This window comes from Sceloporus occidentalis, unplaced genomic scaffold, assembly GCF_023333645.1.
Source record: "Sceloporus occidentalis isolate IW3139 unplaced genomic scaffold, rSceOcc1.0.p SCAF_1, whole genome shotgun sequence".
NCBI classification, from domain to species: Eukaryota; Metazoa; Chordata; class Lepidosauria; order Squamata; family Phrynosomatidae; genus Sceloporus; species Sceloporus occidentalis.
The window spans coordinates 240458748-240479125 of record NW_028316981.1 but is presented as its reverse complement, the minus strand read 5'-3'; the positions used below and the strand labels follow the sequence as shown (position 1 = coordinate 240479125).

The window sequence follows — 20378 nt, the reverse complement described above, 5'->3', positions numbered from 1 at the left end:
TGGTCATTTTCCTGGCAAACATTATTCTGAGGTCTTCTATTGGATTGAGCTGAAAAAGTATAACTTGCCCACTTGGTTTCCATGGCCAAGTGATGATTCAAACCAGCTACTGGAACCTTAGTGCAACACTCAGTCATTACACCATGCTGGCTTTTTAATGGGAGTTAAATTGTTGTTTTATTTCTATAGCACTGTAAATGTACACTGTGCTGTACATACAAATTCAGCAATAGTTGAGTCACACTTGACCTCCCTCATTCTGCAAAGCTACAATAAAAATAAAGAGGCATGTGGCACTTTAAAGGATGGCCAGGTTATTTTAGTGTAAGGTTTTGTGGATTAAAATCCACTTCATCAAAATTGTACACATATCATTGGGCACAATGATATGGCTGAAACCACTGGTCATCCCACTGACATAAAGCTCCAGTTATGGAAGGTGCTCGTTCTTCGTTTTGGGGGACCTCTCTTTCCCTCATAGCTCATAACTTTTAGGGAGGTTCCCTTGTCTAGCACTTTTTGTGGGCGATGTGTGAGTGTGAAGAAGATGCCTTGGAGAGAAGGGGCAGTGAAGTCCTCTCCTGCCAGCTTCTTCTGCAAGGCTTGCATTTAAATCTGGATCCCAACCAATGTGCACTTGCATTGTGAAAACAGAATGACATTTGAGAAGCAACATTACAATATGCATTGAAAGGAACACAGCATATTTAGAATTGGCATTCAAGATCATTAGCTGGAATCCTCTGCCATAACTTGATGTATACTTAGCTATGTAGCACAGATGCTAAGAGACCTTGTTTGCAAGTGGCAAAGATGTATAACAGGATACCAGCAAGAGTGTCCTGATGCACAATGGGCTCTACTGATCCACATCGATCACTTTGGTGGCTCCCCTAAAGGTAAGAGATTCCCCTTGACATGAATGTCTAGTCATAACCAACTATAGGGTGCGGAGCTGATCTCCATTACTAAGCTGAGGAGCCAGCATTGTCCAAAGATGACTGGTGGTCATGTGGCCAGCATGACGGCACAGAACACTGTTACCTTCCCACCAAAGTGGTACCTATTTACCTACTTGCATTTGCTTGCTTTTGAACTGCTAGTTTGGCAGAAGTTGGGACTAGTGATGGGAGCTCACCTCATCATGCAGTACTTGGGCCTCGAGCTGCCAACCTTATGCTCATCAGAATTGGCTTCTTAACACAGCCACCACATCCCTCTTGCTGGCTCCTCTACATAGTAACATAACAGCAGCCCTTTACTCGAGACAGACATTATGGAAATGCCCAATTCTTATCCCTGCGTACGTATGTCCGCTTATGAAGGTCTACATCCCCAACAGGATTCCAGGCTGTGTTTCAAACTGAGATTCAATCATTGTTCCTAGAGATATTCCCAGTCTTACCCAACAGCATGCTGGTCAGAATCCTTTTAAATGGGAGCATTCAAAGAGACCATAAAAGCAGAGCTTGTGTCTGCTTCCTCTTCTGTTCAAGTAAGGTAGGTGTGTGTGTGTGTGTGTATCTTGAGGGAAGTGGGGGGCATGAAGAGGTACTTGAATCTTTTAACTTTGGTCATTTAACAAACCAAAATAAAAACAACTATGTATCAGAGAAAAATGAAAAGGAAAGGCTTCTTTCATGTACCCTGGCAATAATTAGCAAGCTAACTTTCAGAGTATCCTTACTCAGCTTTGCAAGAATGGAAGAGTAAAAGAACTGCTTGCTTTCCCCCCATTATTCTCAGTAAAAACCTGTGAAACAGAGCATAACTTTCTTCATGAATAGGTTGGATACTTTATTGAATACATCAAAAGGGTTACATGAACAGCTACCGCAGTAGCTCAGTGTGGTGCTATACAGATGGCAGATTTTGCCTCAAAACTGGAAGGCTGAATCCAGGACCACTAACAGAGCATAATTCTGCTAATTAGGGTAGTGGGAGGCACAAAGAACAATGCCTGTCTGTGCACACATGTGTAATGGGCAAGGGTCCTTTGGCACAGGGCATCAGGCCTGGTACTGCCAGAAGAGTTCCGGATAGTCTCCTTTTATTTTTATACTCCGTAAACACATTGATAGCATGAGAGAGAGAGAGAGAGCAATGAAATATTATACTACCAATAATCCTAAATGTGTGTGTCTAATAGACAATAAAAAAGTTAACCCACACATTGTTTAAGAGTTTATTTATAAAATGTTTTACAAATACTTACAAAGTAATGATTTCTGAAAATGACTTAACAACATAATTCATTTCATTCATATCCATATGTCACTATCACAGCAGTATTCTACACAAAAACTATCCATATCTGATGTGCTCATATTGAATTGTGGTGAGTTACCTAAGAAACGGTTCCCTGAAAAAAGGCAGGTCATCAGTGCAATTTTCTTCATTCTGCTTATATTTTTTCTGTGGGGAAAAATTCCCACAGGTTAATTTCAAGACAAGCTATTTTTGCTTATTGCTATATTAAGCAATACAATAAATGTATCCAAAAATGTCCAGGATTTAGATTAGTAAATAATTATTCTTCAAATTAAATTAATTTAAAAAGAAATTTTAATTGTCATAAGCTGCTTTCATTCAAAAATGATGCCTACTCAAATGCAGATACTATCTTTTCCTGTTGATTCTTTTGGGCCTGGATGGGCACCTGTAATCCAGAACTGTCTTAATTCGCAGTAAATTAACTAGGGTAACATTGTCAGCTGATACTTTTAGCAGTCACATAATCCTTCCTTTGATGTCCAGGTTCAAGCAATTCCTATTACAACCAGCATTTTGTAGTAGATACATTAAAAGTCTCTGATCTTTCCTGCAAGGGAAACAGTGGTAAAACTTATTACTTGGTTAGAATGAAAGAATGTGTGTATTTTTTAATAAAATGTTTAGGAAAGAAGGACTTGGCTATTCTTTACCGGCCTACTTGAAAGAGGATATCCATGAAAGGAATTTTCCTTAAATGCATGCGGTGTGAGAATCCCAACAGAAAAGTTGATGTTCATGTGAATGTCACATGCTTTATCATGAGCCTGAATGTAATCGGAGAAGACAGTAGGCACTAGCATTCCACCATATTAAAGGAAAGTCACATCAGACTGGCAGGAGAAGGTATAATAATTATGTGATCACCAGAGAAATGTCCTTTATGATAGACTTAACTGGAAAGGGCAATAATTGGGGAAGCGGGGAAGAGGAAGTACCACACTACTGCTTATTTCTGAAAATAGTGGTTAGATGGTTGAAAGGCAGAATGAAGCACTCAAGATACAACTACGATACCTTTATCAACTGAACACAATCTGCACATACCTCATCATCTCACCCACCCACAGGCAAAGCTACTATCTCCTTCTGCAAGACTGTAGTCCATGTAAGAATTTGTGATCCACGTCAAAGTTATCAGTCTGTTCTATTTCTGGTTTCAGCATGAAGTAACAGTTAAGTTTTCACGGATGTCTGTGTACTTAGGAAGGAAGTGTTTTGTTTATTAAAAAAAAAGCTTTAGGGCTCGACTCCTGTTCCTGCTGAACTGAGCCAGTATGTAAAATCAGAACTGATATCAGCTCAGTAGGCACCGGAGGACGGGTCCATCCACAGCCTGGAACAGCAACTGCTGCAAGGGGCAATTCCAGCAAGACAAAATCGGTGGTCATGAGTAACACGCACTGCTAAGCTGCCGCTCAGCACACAGAAGACGAAGAAATCTTACATACATAAAATACAGCTGTCTTCGCAGTAGCCCCTAAAGTGCCAAGAAAAGGAAAGGCAAACCTTTTGACATTTTTGATTTATTTCTATACTGGAGTAAACCAAGGATGTTTTTCCATGTAGAATGGTTTCCTTCTTGACGGGAGCAAGTACCCATTGCAGGAATTCTCCTGCTGCAATCTGCAAATCAGACTCCATGCAAATACTGGCTATGGCACTACCCCAGCAACAGCAACCAAACCAAGAACTTAACCAGGTTTTCCATCTCAACTTCTCTTTAGGTGCAGAACTTAGCCACTGTGAACAAAGAGGAAATCAATCACTGTTCACCAATCAGCTAAGCTCTGCGCCTCATTAGAGAGGTCTTCGTCCAAACAGAGTTACAATAGCAGCTGTAGTCCTTCAGTGACTTTTTTGGAAATTTAAAGAGTAGCAGGTATCCATGCGGTTCCAACAATAAAGAAATGTGAGATTATTATGGAGGCCATTACAGATGCCAATGTCATGGTTATGTGGTAATCCCTGGCAATGTGATTTTCATCTTAAGTCACAAATCAGCATGCCAGGAACCCAAACAACCAAAACAGGAAAGAAACCTGTGTGATTGTTCCCTCAAGTATATGAAATGTAAGAATCATTCCAGTCAGATAGCATTAATATAAACCAAGCACTCCATATATTTCATTAAAATGCTATGGGATTACTTGAACTGCCATTTTGACTGCTCAAAATGAGCTCTATGGATCAACTCAAGAAAACAGCATAAATAAAATCTTTGAAAGGTTGCAATTCACTAACTGAAGAAATACTTCTACCACTTTAAGTTGATGTGTTGCAGGTTATTTGGAGGGGGGCGGGACAGAGAGATGCTGTTATGTTGCCACACTAATTATCCATTTACAGCCTTCCAGTATTTATCTAGTACATCTTTATCCTCTGAAGGAAAGAAATCTGCACAGAAGATCTCATAACAATCCCACATAAATTAAAATAAGGTGAGTAGAACTGAAACTTTTGGAGCCCTTGGGCTGGCACCAACAGAAGACATTTGGCAAAAGAGTGGATTACACAAATTGGGGGAGGAAAATCCTCCCCACTCCAGCCCTTGTGCCCCTCCAACCAGCTCTACAGGACTGGGAAACCCTCTCCAGGTAGCGCAGAAAGCTGGATGGGAGAAGAGCAGAATGTTCTGCACATTCCACCACCACACCGCTGGATTTAGCACATTGTTTACCTTAATGCTCTGGGACTTAAGGGAGAGAAGCTGGCACAGACCCATCATGCTGAGGCAGAGAAACAAATGGAGGGGGCTCCCTCAATCCCAGCTGCTGTCTGGCCTTGGAGGGAGAAAGAGGCTGGCGCAGTTGCACCATGTCTGAGCCTAGAAGCAGACGAAAGATCCTCCCTCCATCCCAACTGCCACTGCTTTGGCAGGGGGAAAGAAGATGAGGCAATATCTCCTGAACCTAATCCCTACCACACTGTCATCCCATTTTCTTTTGGTGTCATGTCTTAATTTGATAGTAAGCTTGAGGGCAGGGAACTGTTTTGTTATTCTTTTACTTGTAAAGTGCCATGTAGAGTGATGACACTGAATGAATGAATGAATGAATGAATGGCGGAAATGAACATTTCTAATAAATATCCATCCTGAACCTGAACTCTGATTCTACACACATGTGGCTTACCTACCTGCAGTCATACAATACAATGTTCTAGCAGCTACATAGGCATAGTTATGAATGCATTTCTTCCTAAGTATCATTCCTGGTCAAACAAAGCTTGTGACTGACATATTTCTGATAATATTTCAAGTGTAAGGTGAGATTAAAAATCTCAGAGTGAAGTCTCATGATGGTTGCCAACATTCAAAAATTAAGATATGTTGGCCTTGGAAGGATCCTAACATTAATGCTTAATTACTCTGGACAAGTATCATAAAGTGACAGTTGGAATAAATGGAACAATTTAGCAGTTAAAAAACTGCTTATAGTGGTGATATATATTTTGGGGATTTAAACAATTAAATTTAAAACACAGATTGCAGAAATCCAGTCTAGCAGTACCTGGCAGCTCTAGATAGCTAGGTGAAAATTCAGAGAGAACTAATGGTTTCAGACTGTTCACTATTCCAAAGATCTGGCCCAGAATGTTTCAGGGGAATTGGAAAAAATTGGTTTTGCAAGCAACATGATGCTCAAATATGCTCTAGTGGGTGCACTAAAAATATAAATTTCAGGAACTTAGGATAGCTTCCCCCCCCCCCCCGCACCCCTCCCCCATATCTCATCAAAAATTCTGTCCACTATAAGTGAAACATATAAGCTTGCATTCAAGACAATATCCTAGGTATTGATCTTGTTATGTGCCTTCAGTTCAGCACCAACATATGATGACCATGTCATATGGTTTCTTGGCAAGATTTCTTCAGAGCAGCTTTGCCACTGCCTTCCTCTTAGGCTGAGAAAATGCCACCTGCCCAAGGTCACCCAGTTTCCACAGTTGAGTGGAGATGACTGGATGAGAATTCAAATCTTGGTGGTCCTAGTCCTGCACTCAAAACCACTACACCAGATTGGCTTTCTATTTTTATGAGTCTATCTTCCCAACAGTTCTATGCTTTGATCACAGTCCACAGCAGTCTGCCAAAGGCCTGATCTAAAATTTTTACTCAGGCGCTATAGTTTAGATTATACTGGCCAGAATTTTGTTAGGGACATATGCCCACGTAAGTATCCCTATGTATGTTCATATCCTTTCTTTGGTGCTGAGGGGGTTGGTATTCCCTTTCTCCCCAGCATCCAAAGCCCTCCTCTACCACTTACTGCAAAGCCCCAGAAACTGCCTTGAATTAAGTTCCTCATTACCTGCTGCTACTTTCTGTCTACAAAGGTGTGAGAACACAAGACCTCTTCCTCTTGGAAAAGACCACTGCTCAGTTTAAGAAATGAATGAGTATCTGCTCCCTAATAAAACATAGGCTATTTTGAGAAGCTATGTCTTTTTAATATGTTATAGCAAATACAGGTCATTTAGTATTATTATTATTAATTTATATGCCACTTTTCTCCTAATTGGGCCCAAAGTTCAGAAACATGTGTATGATGTGCCTATAATATGATCTATAATTTTATCCTTTAATGAACCTATAAAGTGAAACATGTTAAGTCATTTGTCCACTTATGGAGACCTCATGAATTTCATAGGGTTTTCTTAGACAATGAATACACAGAGGTGGTTTACTATTACCTTCTTCTGAATATAGCCTACAGAACCCAGTATTCCCTGGCTGTTTCATTTCCAAGTACTAAAAAGGCCTGCTTCTGCTTAGTTTCCAGGATCACACTGATTTTGGTAGTTGTTTACTTACAATGGGTTTTTATAAGTGACTTTTGGTCACTTATAAATCATTTTCCTCTGAAAAAGTGTGCTGAAAAAAAGAAATCACCTTATCCAAATAACATTTCTGCTACTACTTTAGCTGAGGATGCATCCATTTGGTCACGGGTTGCAGCAAAACTTTTACATGCAATTTCTTGTTGCTTTGCATCCTCGTTCACCATTAATTCTCCATATAGGTAGACACCCATTGCCTGCAAAGGGAGCAAAAACAGAAACCCTATAATATAATTATTTCCAATATGACTGTTTTCAAGATAATAATGATTGTATCTGATTCTGTTATTTAACCACTTTAAATACATAATTTCTTTTGTCCAGACATTTACAACTAAATCACAACTAACTTAGCAGAGCAGGTGTTATGTTTACGGTGTGGCCATTTAGAATATATGCATATAGGATATATAAAATATAACCTACCTTAGTGGAATGCTTATAAGACACACAGAGTTAATTACTACTGCCTGTCACAAAGACAGATGCAAGTAGTATAGATAATGTATATATGAGGAAAAATAAAAGTGAATAATGGATTTTAGGTGCCACTACTAGGTCAGGGGGTGTTAAACATCAATCTAGGATATGTAAAAGACTGTTTTCAACCACATATACCTATGTGAACCTTGTGTTCATCTTTAAAGCCTTTACTCCCAGCATCTCCATCAAGTAAAGAGAATTACTCATTCCCCGGCCGGGAATGTGTTCTCTAATAAGACCTTCCTTACAGTTTTCCTGACACAAATAATTTTAAAAATCAATGATTATAATAAGGAGGTACTTTTAGTATAATTAGCCACTGTTTATGAGGAAGAGGCTTTTGAACTTTAGAGCTTACCTGTCAGTGAAAAGCAGCAAACTCTGGTTTTATGATACCATATTTTGAAATTACTGTTTTAGGTACAAGACTTCAAAAAAGCAAAACAATTGGGAAGCTTTTCAAAATTGAATAAGTCAGTGTCCATGTTCAAATATAGTTTGCTGGGGTTAAACAAGATGAGAGGTTGTTAGTTTCAGGATTCTCACATGAATGGTTACTTAGGGAAGGTTGGACGCTGGACGCTGATCCAGACTGCTGAAGACCTGCTCTTACTCTTCAAATGGTACAGTTGCCCCTCCATATCCATGGATTCTGCATCCATGGAGTCAACCATCCACACCTCAAAAATGTTTTTTTTATTCCAAAAAGCAAACCTTTGAGTTGTTCACTATTTTATATAAGGGACACCATTTTAGTACACCACTGTATATAATGGGACATAAGCATCCACAGATTTTGGTATCCACAGGGAAATCAAGCTGCAGTACTAGCAAAAACAGAAGTTTGGGGACCATTTTCTATTGTTAACATATGGCTAATGACTCCAACTGCTATTTTTATACTGATTTTTGGTGATGGTGCAATTTCATGAAAAGCTGCCTTTATATGGTGTAAGTCTCCTTGTGTGTGCCTGGCCTAAGGTGGCCTAAAAATAATTTAATAAAGGAATGAGACTTTGGTCTTAGCGCTCAGTGATGTTTTAGCATGATGTGCACAAGCAGGAGAAAGCTGGAGCAAAATCTCAGACATCCTTCCCGTTACTCCTCTGCAGATACGAAAAGCGCATTGTTAACTTTAACTTTTAGTTTCATAAAAAATTCCAGCTTAAGTTAGAGAGGGTGGTTTACAACAAACTTTGGTCAGTTTCTAAACTTCCCAACTATAGCAGAATAACTCATGGAACAACTTACACTCATTGAATGGGTTTATTCTAGTTGGCATTTAGAATTGGATTTAATCCACTGGCTGTAAACCCAGTTTGTTAAACTGGGCTTCTGTGAAACGGAACAGAAATATTAAAGGAAAGGGAAGAGGATTACATGAGCCTAAGGCTTCACTGAGACACTTTCTGTTGGTACCTATAGTGCTAAATCATGGTTTGGTGCTCTGTGCAAATTGGGCCCCTATCTTCATGAAGTGGAGGGGGAATTTCTCTTAAAAATCTAGCATGTAGGATGCAAATCCTGTGGCAGAAGTATTGGCTATTAACTTCTATGGTAAATTTCCGATTACCTACCGTCTCCTGCCAAAATGGAAAATAAAGTCACCATTGAGAATTCTCACTCTAATTTGACTATTTCATGACCATTTCTCCATAACTCAAACATCCAGATTTAGGAAACACTGTTAGTTCTGTTATCCTGAATGGTAAATGGTCACATTTGCATATTCTACAGACTTCTGAACAACCAAGTTGTCTTTCAAAACTGGAAAACTACTTTAACTTCATGTATTATCATTCCACAGTTAGCATATGTTTCTGGAGAATATTAAAAGAAAGGTCTAAAATTTTATGCCATTTTGTCAACAAGAATTCTTCTCAAAAGGGCACAAAAATATAAATCTGTGGTTGTTTTAGTTCCTTTAAAAATACACTGCTATTCAACTTGATTTTTAATATGCAGCAGTGAATACTCATTGGATCATACATTATTGCAGCAGGGTACCTTCTGTCATGCAAGAAGTCTACTTGAATGACCAGTATAACAGTTGAAATACTGAGGTCTTCACTGGAAACAAAGATGTTTGGTTTTTTTGTGGGTAAAGTAACATCTGGAATGGGGACACATGAAAGGATACGGAGATCCTTTCTATGAAACTGCACTTTCTCCCTTCATGGAAGTAACTGTTGCAATCTCCTGAGTGTTTCTAATTCAGATGATAATTTACACATGGAAAATGTTTCAAAAATATAATGGCACCAGTTTATTTAAGCCTATCTTCTAGATAGGATGGATGTCCTTTGTGTGATATAATTAATGGTAAAATGCCATGGATAAGCCAGGGTGTGGAAATGCAGAAACACAAAAGTTGGGATAGCATAATGTAAAAAACAAACACCCCAAACATATTCATTACAATGGCTCTTCTTATAGTCTTAGTTGAACACACTGGCCAAAATCCTATACAACCGAGTAGAAGGCTCTGCCAGTAAAGTTATACATGAGAAGGAGAAGATGATATATAATGACATACAGTACATCAGTGAAGGAAAGGAGGAGACAAGACAGCCAATATTGTGAAACTGCTCATGCCATGGTCCACTGAATGAATGATAAGCCAGTTTCGGATCCTGCCCAATAAATACAGCTACACTGGCTTGGATCCTAAGTTCCTATCCTCACAGGATACCCCAATCGTGTAAGGAGACGGGAAGTAATGTTTGCTCACTATTTTCCCCACATGCAACCTGGCAACCCTAAGAAATCCTTTGGTGGTTGAGAGACCTTTTATAACAGCATGGGAGGTGGCACTGCAGTTTGTAGGATGAATCAGTGAAAGCCCCAGCTTCAATAATAGGAGCTTTTGCTCTGGACTCAACCCATTGATTTAAAAGTAAAGACAGACAGAGGAATCTGTACAATACTATATGTATTCAAACATATATCATGACAAAATGGTTGCAGCTTCCAACTCATCTTCTCCTGAACTCCAGATATCTTGCTACTACCATCCCAGATTACCATCCCATCCCACCCAGCTCTTGCCTGGATGCTCTTGTCTGAGCTTCAACCAGAAATGTCCTGGTGATTCTTGTCTACATTTTTGTAGGCTGCTCTAGTTGGATAGGAGGAAGATAAGAGAAATACTCCTTTTGTTCATTCAAGGTTGGAAGGACAAGTATAATGACATGGACAGACAGGTAATGCAGTGCTTTCTCAACTCAAAATCACCTTCAGGTGTCTGACAAGCTAAAGCCTGCTTTTTAACAAAAGACCCTGGATAATACACACCAGCTTATGCAAGGCAAGATTATCTATACTGTGATGTTCTCTGTGATGTTATGGGTTCAACTGTCTGGCTAAAGGGTTGGGCAGTTAGAAAAATCACTTATTATCATTGGCCCAAGCTTTCATCCATTCTGATGCTAATAGCCATGTGACTAACTGAACTGTTCCAATCCTGTTCTAAATCCTAAATTGGGTCCCCCCCCCTCCTTTCATGAGGACATGAAAGCACTTCACCCCTTCATGGAAGTAACTGTTGCAAGACAAAAAGAACTGGTGATTGGCTGAAACTGCATGGCAATGACATGAAGACAATAAGAATGGAAGGAGGTGTATCAGAGAAGAGGAAGCTCTGGAAATGAAAAGTGATAGAAAGGAGTGGTTCAGAGATCTAGGACTGAAAGTGATCATGGAATATCATTCTGACTAATTCACTAGATCTTCAGTCACAGGCCTGCAGTAATAATTTTAAAGCACTGAAGTCACTTCCCCATCAGAAGTTGCAATAAACAGAACAGGGTATATGTTGGTGGAACTTTTTAAATTATCTGACACCACAGATACCTACAGTACTGTGAGTATGTGGAAAACATTAGTAAATAGTGCTGACCTGGTCTTCCTTGAGGAATTTCTCCACATCAGCGTATCCTGCTACATATTTGTGCTTAATCACAAGCTCACACCACCGATGCCGAACCTTTGGCAAGAGACAGAAAAAGGATGAAAAAACAAACACATTAAAACATTGGTAAAATACATCAAAACTCTTTGATTAAAATGTTCTCCATTGCACCTTTAAAGGCATTTCAATCTTGATTAAATGCTATGCAATCATGCCCCCACCCCAGTTACTAATAAAATGTCATGCTGTCCCTATGCTTAACAACAGTTGCCTTCTTCTGTACATGGCTATACATTATGTCCCCCCACTGGATCATTAATACTAATCACACATTGTAATAAAGTAAAATGTGGAAACAATGAAAGATTAAATAATTCTTCTGCAATAGTCTTTGAATACTGGATATCTAAAGACAATGCCTGCAGTCCTGTTGGAAATTACGAATGTGTAACCTGCAGTTACACATTTGTAACTGTGTGGTATTCATGAGTCCTATGTAGCCCTTAGCTTGGGAGGCATGCAGGGGCTGTTAAAGTCTTCCAGTCCCCACTTGCATCAATTATCTGCTTCCAGAGCAATAGGGGAAGAGACCCACACTGATCACAGTAAGTGGGGATTGCAGGGACTGGGCTATCAGTCGCTGCATAGCTCCATAAGTATGGTACCTACACATTTGTAATTGCCCAGTACAATTCCAGCCAGTGTCAAAATTATCAAACAAATTAAGGTCTGCTCTTTAATAATACAATATTGAAGGCTTTATTTTCTAATGGATGCTTTATTTCATTAAATGTGATGGCCTAATCCTGCATTACACTAGAGGATATCTACTATTACAATAAACCATTCTTCTCCATCAGCTACCAAGCTACTCTTGAACTATTTTCCAGGTGGCTTTAGGGCAACCCCAGCAAACACAATGTATTGGATCCTAACATAACTCTGACCACAGGCCTGTCTCTGGATTCTCCACTCCATCCTATGCATCTGAAGAGGTACGCTCAAGTCTACGAAAGCTCATGCTGTCAGCTTCTTTCCTTCAGTTAGTCTCAAAGGTGCTACATTCCTTTGCATACTGGCCTATGTAGTTTACCAATTTTTTTTTTACCAACTGTTGAAATGGGAGAAATGTTGAGAAATATTTCACAACGTGACAAAAGAGGATTTTGTGTGTCTGAAGTAGTTATGTCATTTGTGTTCATGGAGGGCACACACAATCACTGGGAAAGAAACTCAGGTTGGCTCTACACTGACCAGAGTACTTGGGGCTGCCCCCAGAGTATTCTGGCCCTGAAGCAACTCATTCTGGAGCAAAATTGAGCAGCTATTTATAGAGAGCCCCACTGTGTTGCTGGCAGTGGGGCTGGTAGCTTCCTCTGAGGTCAGAAATGAGGTATCCAACATTGATCACATGGCTAGCCACCTTGTTATGGCATTAGCAGGAGTGACCTGTGCCACTGGCTGTGGGTGGCACAGCAAGACATTGTGTAAACAACTGCCTGACATCAGTGGTATCCCTGCAGCAGGTGAGACCTGGTGTGGTGGGTGGGACTTCTGGGGTGAGTGGGACTTCTGGCCCCAGATTTCCAGTGGGGTTTCCAGAAGTCCAGGGCTAGAAGGATGTCCATGAGGGAGGCAGCCATGGCCATGAACGGCACCGGTGCGGGCCTCAGGTGGGCCAGCATGGGCCGGGGGAAGCCAGTTCCAGCCTGGGAAGAGCCTGCCCAGCCCAGGAAAAGCTGGCCTGGCCTAGGAAGAGCCCACCCAGCCCAGGGAAAGTTAACTCCGGCCTGGGAAGAACACAGGTGGGCCCGAGGAGCCCCTGCACAGGCCACAAAAATGCCCATGGGGTCAGGGAATTGACCGGATGTCACCCCCCTTCTGGGGTATCACCTGGTTCGGCCCACACACACCGCACTCCTCCTCCCAGTGACTCTATTGCCCAGCATCACTCTGGAGTGCTCTGAATTTCCTGGGAAAACTGGTAAGCAAATGGTAAAATTTGATTTAATGCAGGGATGACCTGGATTCACTGTGGAATGACTCTTCCCTCATGAAGACAGTCCATAGTTTGGGCCTTTGGCCCTGTGTAGTGAAGACAGGGTGATGCAAGGGCAGTGGGAAAACGGTTCATTTCGCCCGTGTATACATGCTTTCAGCCATAGCCAGCTTATGCTCAGATGTTGTGGAAGCCTGGCCTTTGTATGAGTGGCATTCTGCAGGCTTAGAGAGCATGATGAATGGAATAAGATGCTCATTTAGCTAGCATCCACCAGTGGTATTGACAGTATTGTTAAGCTGCTTTCTAACAGAAATTTCCCAAAGGGATACTCAAGATATACAAAACTCCCTCTTATAACAACATAACAATATACATAGAGACAGAAACAAAATAAAGCCCTGATAAGGGAAAAAACCTTGCTCACTGAAGTGACTGGGGCTAATTCCACAAAACTGTTGGATAGTGCCTGCCAGTTAAGACTCATTTCCCTGTTACTATTTTATTATTTTATTACTTTATTTGTAGTATTTGTTTATATTGCTTTTCCACATGGGTCCCCAAGGCAATTCTCAACAAAAGAAATAACAACATAAAAACCAAGAATACAAATGTATTAAAACATTAGAACAACATTATAAACCACACTAAAAGAGCATTGCTCAAACCAGTGCCCTCCAGATATTTGCATTCCCAGATAATGTGGCCCATGTTTAAGGATGATGGGGGTTGGAGCTCAAACATATGCAGAGACACAAAGTTTGGAAAGGCTGTACAAAAACAATTCAAGAGGCCAATGAAAACTACGAAAGCAAGGCCTCCATTTGTACAAATAAGGCACACACCACACACCAATTGGGAACTACCTCCTGATATATGTATCATCCTATACTACTGAGAGTATATCTCAATGCAACAAATAGCTGGGTGGACACCTACAGCTATTATGGGAATGAACCACAGTTCCCATTCAGAAGCATACAAGACTGATGGCAGTTATCCTCTAACTTTTCTTGTTTTCTGGTGGTGAAGGGACAGTATTACCACTACAGCCCTTCCCCATATATGTAAGCCTTAATTTTCTAGTCCACTACATTTTTTTAACAGACCGAGGCATCAAAAACAAAGACTGGGATGATTATGCAATGATGAGAAAAACATCTCCAAAACAATTCTTGGTAAAAGGGTATGGTGTATAAAAATAGGCAAAGATGAAGTTTAATGGCCTGTACTGCTTTTGACTTCATAGATCATGAAAAGCCATCAAACTCTCTCAAAGACATGGGAGTGCCACTACATTTGATTGTCTTGATGAGAAATCTGTCCTTACAACAAGAGGCTACTGTCAGAACATAATAAGGAGAAACAACAGTTCCCAATTAGCAAAAGGGTCAGGCAAAACTACATCTTATCACCCTACCCGTTCAACTTGTATGCAGAAGATATACGAAGAGCAGGTTTAGACTCAGAAGATGGAGGAGTGAAGATAGGAGGAAGGCACATCAACAATCTAAGATATGCAGATGGCACCATATACCAGCAGAAAACATTATAATTTGGAAAAAATACTAAGGAAAGTTAAAGAAGAAATTGGGATGGCAGGCTTAGTACTGAACATAAAGAAAACAACAATAATGACCACGGAGGATCTACTTAAATTCAACCTGGATAATGAGGACATCGAAATAGATAGATTTTCCGTACCTTGGGTCAAATATTGATCAGAATGGAGACTGCAATCAAGAAATCAGAAGATGACTAGGAATGGGAAGGGCAGATATGAAAAAACTTGTCAAGATCCTAAAGTATAAAGATATACAACTCAGCACCAAAGTTAGAACAGTCCAAGCCATTGTATTCCTGATCACCATGTTTGGATGTGAGAACTGGGCAGCAGAGAAAATATGGTGCTGAAAAAGAGAGCTCAGGATACCGTGGGCAGTCAAAAAGACAAACAATCTCGGAACAGATCAAGCCTGAACTCTCCTTGGAGGCTAAGATGACAGAACTACGGACTATGGACAAAAACATGAGGAGACATGACTGATTAGAAAAGGCAATAATGCTAGGGAAGGTAGAAGGTAGTAGAAAGAGACCACACTCCAGATGGTTAAACCCAGTCAGGGAGGTCACAGGTCTGAAACTGCAGGACCTAAGCACAGCAGTTGAGGATAGGGTGTCTTGGAGATGTCTCATCCACCGGGTTGCCATGTGGAGTCAACTCAAGGGCAGTTAACAACAAACAACAACTGATCAGCTAACTAAGAATTCTGAAAAGATGACAACCAAAACTTTCCTCACAAATTTCACAGCCTTGTGAGTCAAAAGTCATGCATTTATTCAGTTTGTATCCTGCCTTTCCCCCAGGAATGAAGCTAAGGGTGGCCTACAATAAAATAGTACAAATACATAAAAGGATTGAAAACCTGAAAATTTTAAAACACAAGTTACAAATATACCAGTAAGAGAAAAATACAACTTTTTTCAGTTAAAAGCCCTTTCCCACAGCATGTGTTTACCAAAGACCTGCTTGAAGTAAAAAGGCTTGTCTGCTGGCAGAAAGACAACAGGGAGGGAGACAGCCTAGCTGCCCAAGGTAGGGAGTTCTAATCTCTCATATATATAGTAGACATCCCTCAGAATACACAAGAAGCAGTCTCAGAGCCCAGACATGCTCATATCAAAGAATACAGTTCTTGAGATAAATCTGGCAGGGCCTGATGGCATGGCTGCTCAGCTGTCATGGTGCAGGATGATATGACCTATTTCAGATGGCACCGTGATGGAAGACTGATGAAGGCAGGAATTAGTGTCTGAACAATGCAGGAAGACTTTGTGAAATCCTGGCAGGGAGGAAGTTATACTTTGGGCTCCAGACCACAATATCTCTCAGGCCAGTATTGCCTAAGGCAGTGGCAGTTCAAGACGAAGTAGTCAGGAAGTGCTAATTTGTCCTAGGGCTATTCTACACATTTAAAATACTCCTCATTCCAGTCAAATAGAATGTGATCCAGCCACACACTGAATACTAACTTTCATAATCTGCTGAAATTCGTAGACTGGTCTGTCTGTCTGCTTGGCACGCATTTGGATGCCTGCATGTTTTTGGCAGAGGAAGGGTGAGCACATTTTCAGAGGGAGGGTGAATAGATGAGAACAGATGCAAATTTGTGCAGGAAAGTGAAGACAATTAAGTGTCAATGTGATTGTGTTAAAATGTGCACCAATTCACATAGTACACTTACGTGTAGACTGGCTCTCAACTTCAAATACAAAGTGTAGAAATTATTTTGCTGAAAAGCAGAAAGAGTCTTGCCTGGTCCTGCCATAACTCTAGAACATTTTCTCGTCTGTAAAGGTAAATCTCATGTGCAGAACTGTTCAAAGCCTTGACGAACATTCAGCAAACACAGAGAGTAGTTAGGCTTTTTAAAAAAGGTAAGTTAAGATTTTACTGCTATTTCCAACCACTTAGCTACAACAAACCAGATTCATTTAATGGAGGAAGTAATACCTTCTTTTATTTTACCCCAAATGATACAAGAAAACACTTATAATTTGTTATCTTTTAAGGTCAGTTTAGCATGTAACTATAAAAGGGAAAATTAAAAAAAAAACCTACTCTCCTTGAGGGAAATGGACTGATCAACTTGCATTATATATTGTGCTTTCCTGTTCTTTCTTAGCTTAGCTTGTGAAAGCTTGGAAGACATAGTAATCCTTTATCCTTTTTTGTTTTCCTAAACTGGGAGAGTTGATTCTTCTCCAACATTCTAATCACAAATCCAGCTAGACCCCCTATAACATAGCTTACTGTTGCTTCAATAAAGAGCTTAGAAAAGCTACTTTCAGGATTGTTTTCTTCCAGAATCCCCCAGTGGCCCAGGTCAGGTCTATTAGTTCTCACAAACAGAACAGACCCATTAAATCAACTGTCAAAAGATGAATCAACACTTTAATAAATCTAATTGATTCAGTGGGTCTACTCTAGTTGAGACTATCACAAGATCTAGATCAGTACTTTTTCCAAGCTTTGCTTCTAGCAGCATTGGACTGCGCCACAGTTCTTTCAGGTCTTCCAGTTCTGAACTAACAACTTGCAACCACATACCTCAATTTGTCTGTTGCAGAGATCTATCTGCCAAATGAGAATTAATGTCCCAGGGATGGGCTTATTGTTGAGCATTTGGCTGTCTAAAAAAGCATTATTGATGTTAAGAGGAAAATTACATGTTGTATAGGTCCAGGTCTGAAAAGATGAGAGTCTTCAGATCAATCAATATTGATCTTGAAAACACTTATCCTCTTGAGACTTCCTAAAGGCACTCCTTTGTTTTCTTACACTAAATGTAGGCTGAATTTGGCAAGAAAATAGTGCCCACCACTGGATTCTGAAGGAAATGTATTATGGAGCCTCATCATATTGAATATCAAGGACTGTGCTGAAACAGCCAGCCATTCTTCTTTTAATAGGTAGAGTTGTTACTGCTTTACCACATTAGATCAATATATTATTGCTGCTCCTGCAAATAATCATTTGCCTTAGAATGTTCCAATACAGCAGATGACTAAGTATGATATTACTGCATATAACAAAGAGTACTGATATTCACAGCTAGTAATTTAAAGATCAACCCTATGCATGCTTACTTAGGAGAACACTTAATAAGTTGTTGTTGTTGCTGTGTGCCTTCAAGTCATTCCTGACTTATGGCGACCCTTGTTGGCAAGTTTCTTCAGAGGGTTTTTTGCCATTGCCATCCTCTAAAGCTGAGAGTGTGTGACTTGCCCAAGGTCACCCAGTGGGTTTCTATGGCTGAGCAGGAAATTGAATCCTGGTCTCCAGAGTCATAGTCCAATGCTCAAATCACTGCACCATACTGGCTCCTAATATACTTACTGAGACACACCTAGAAATATGATAAATATTGTTGTTTGCCTTCAGGTTTTTTCTGACTTGGGGTGACTCTATCATGGGATTTTCTTGACAATTGTTCTGAGGAGGTTTGCCTTCCCCTTCCTCTGAGGCTAAGAGTATGTGACTTGCCCAAAGTCACTCAGTGGATTTCCATGGCTCAGTGGGGATTCAAACCCTGCTTTCTGGAGGCATAGTTCAGTGTTCAAGCCACATACCACATCAAGGGAAGGTTTCTTTAGAATAGGTTTCACCACTGCTAATTTCAAACTTGATGGAAAACAACCTTCCCTGAGGGAGGCATTGATTATAGATTGTAGCAGCTTCAAAGTTGCCTCACCTCCCTGGATGGCCAGCCAAGATGGATAGGTTCAAGTAAACTTTAGCTTGCTGGTTTAGATATAACAGCAAATATGGTCTGTTCAAATCTAGAAGTTAACCATTAAGACAAGTGTTTAAGGAAAGAAATCATTTCTAAATAAGATAGATAGATGATAGATAGATAGATAGATAGATAGATAGATAGATAGATAGATAGATAGAATGGTTCAGAAAATCCAAAATGTTACATCTGAAAGCAATCACTAATTTCTTTGTTGTTGTGAGCCTTTAAGTTGCCTCCAACTTATGACAACCCTAAGAAGAACCTATCATGGTAAGATTTGTTCAGAGCAAGTTGCCTTTGCCTTCTTCTGAGGCTGAGAGAATGTGACTTGCCCAGTGGGTTTCCATGGCCAAATAGAGATTCAAACCCTGGTCTCCTGAGTCACAGTCCAATGCTCAAACCAGTATATCAAGTTGGTTTTTCACTAATTTCTACTTGGATGCAATCCCACTGAAATCATATGTTAATGGATTTAAATTTATTACATTTATTTGCCCAGACTGAACAGAAGAGTCCCTAGATAAGAATTAATCATTTTCAAGTATTTTTAAGTGAAATAGCAAAACTAACACTTGCCTACGATTTGATCACTACTCCCTAATTACTCTGGCAAAAATGGTCAGTAATGTAAGCTTGAAAGGTTTCCATATGTACACATAGCATCGTAAACATAATAAGAAAATGGTTTACCTCTAAGGGTTGCAAACATGATCTAAAAGGCAACTAATTCAAAACATGTGCTTTACTGAAAACAAATACTATGTTTTGGGTCTTTTAAAAAAGGAGTCTAGCTTCAGGGAATAGTGAGTAAGCACTGCTAATAGCTGGATTTAATTTGAAAGATGCTGGGAGACAACTCTAAAGTCTAAAGAATTTCAAATGACAAAAAAATGCAAGTTCCTATAAAATATAAACTGAAAACTGTGGAAGGTTTTCTCAGTATAAATAGGGTACAGTTCTTAACAAAGGACTGCGTCACACATGCTGCTGTCAGCTATTCAGGTTACAGGGATTGTATACTGAATGAGTCCATCTTCAACTGATACAGTCCCCCTAACTTTTCCATGATTGGAATGTCTAAAATATATTGCTACCCTCATGCAAATTCAGTAATAAACTTGACACAATCCTCCAACCTTAAAGATACTAATACGGATTAAGTATGCTGTTCACTTGCAAACTAGACAGAGAGATAGTAGTGTAATTAAAATTATTAAGTGGCTTTTTATTGATTTATCATTTGCTGCATGATGAACTTAATTATACTGTGTAAACGTAAGGATGAAGTACAAGTTAAAATATTTTCAATACAAAACATTAATGTAATCACCTCAGAAGATGTTTTACTATCACTACTACTGTTTTGCTGTTTAGAATCACATTAAGACTAACATTTTCATTAGCCAGATTTGGCCAAATAATAGTTTTCAAAAAACCAGAAGTGACATCACTGCCAAGGAGTAAAGCTTCTTGGCTGAAATACGGTCACTTTATACCAAGTGCCCTATCAAGACAATTTGTTATTGTCTCTCTGAATTTGAAAACCTCTGGGTTTTCCCTATGAGTTTTAAGT

General features: G+C 39.8%; 1 protein-coding gene across 2 annotated transcripts in view; it reads right to left on the bottom strand.

The window, feature by feature from the left end:
• Positions 1–2171: 2171 nt before the first annotated feature.
• Positions 2172–20378, bottom strand: part of AOPEP (aminopeptidase O (putative)) — a 224257-nt gene continuing 206050 nt past the window's right edge. The window contains exons 15-18 of one of the 2 annotated variants that reach the window (XR_016277370.1): positions 11495–11581; positions 7166–7310; positions 2607–2821; positions 2172–2415 (exon numbers count right to left, since the gene is read on the bottom strand). Coding sequence is in view for 1 of the 2 variants with exons in the window: in XM_089490878.1 (XP_089347004.1) it covers positions 7167–7310; positions 11495–11581 (231 nt within the window). In the remaining variant the exon portion in view is untranslated. Of the gene's footprint in view, positions 2822–7165; positions 7311–11494; positions 11582–20378 lie in introns of both variants that reach the window. The other variant, XM_089490878.1, reaches the window with a different exon arrangement.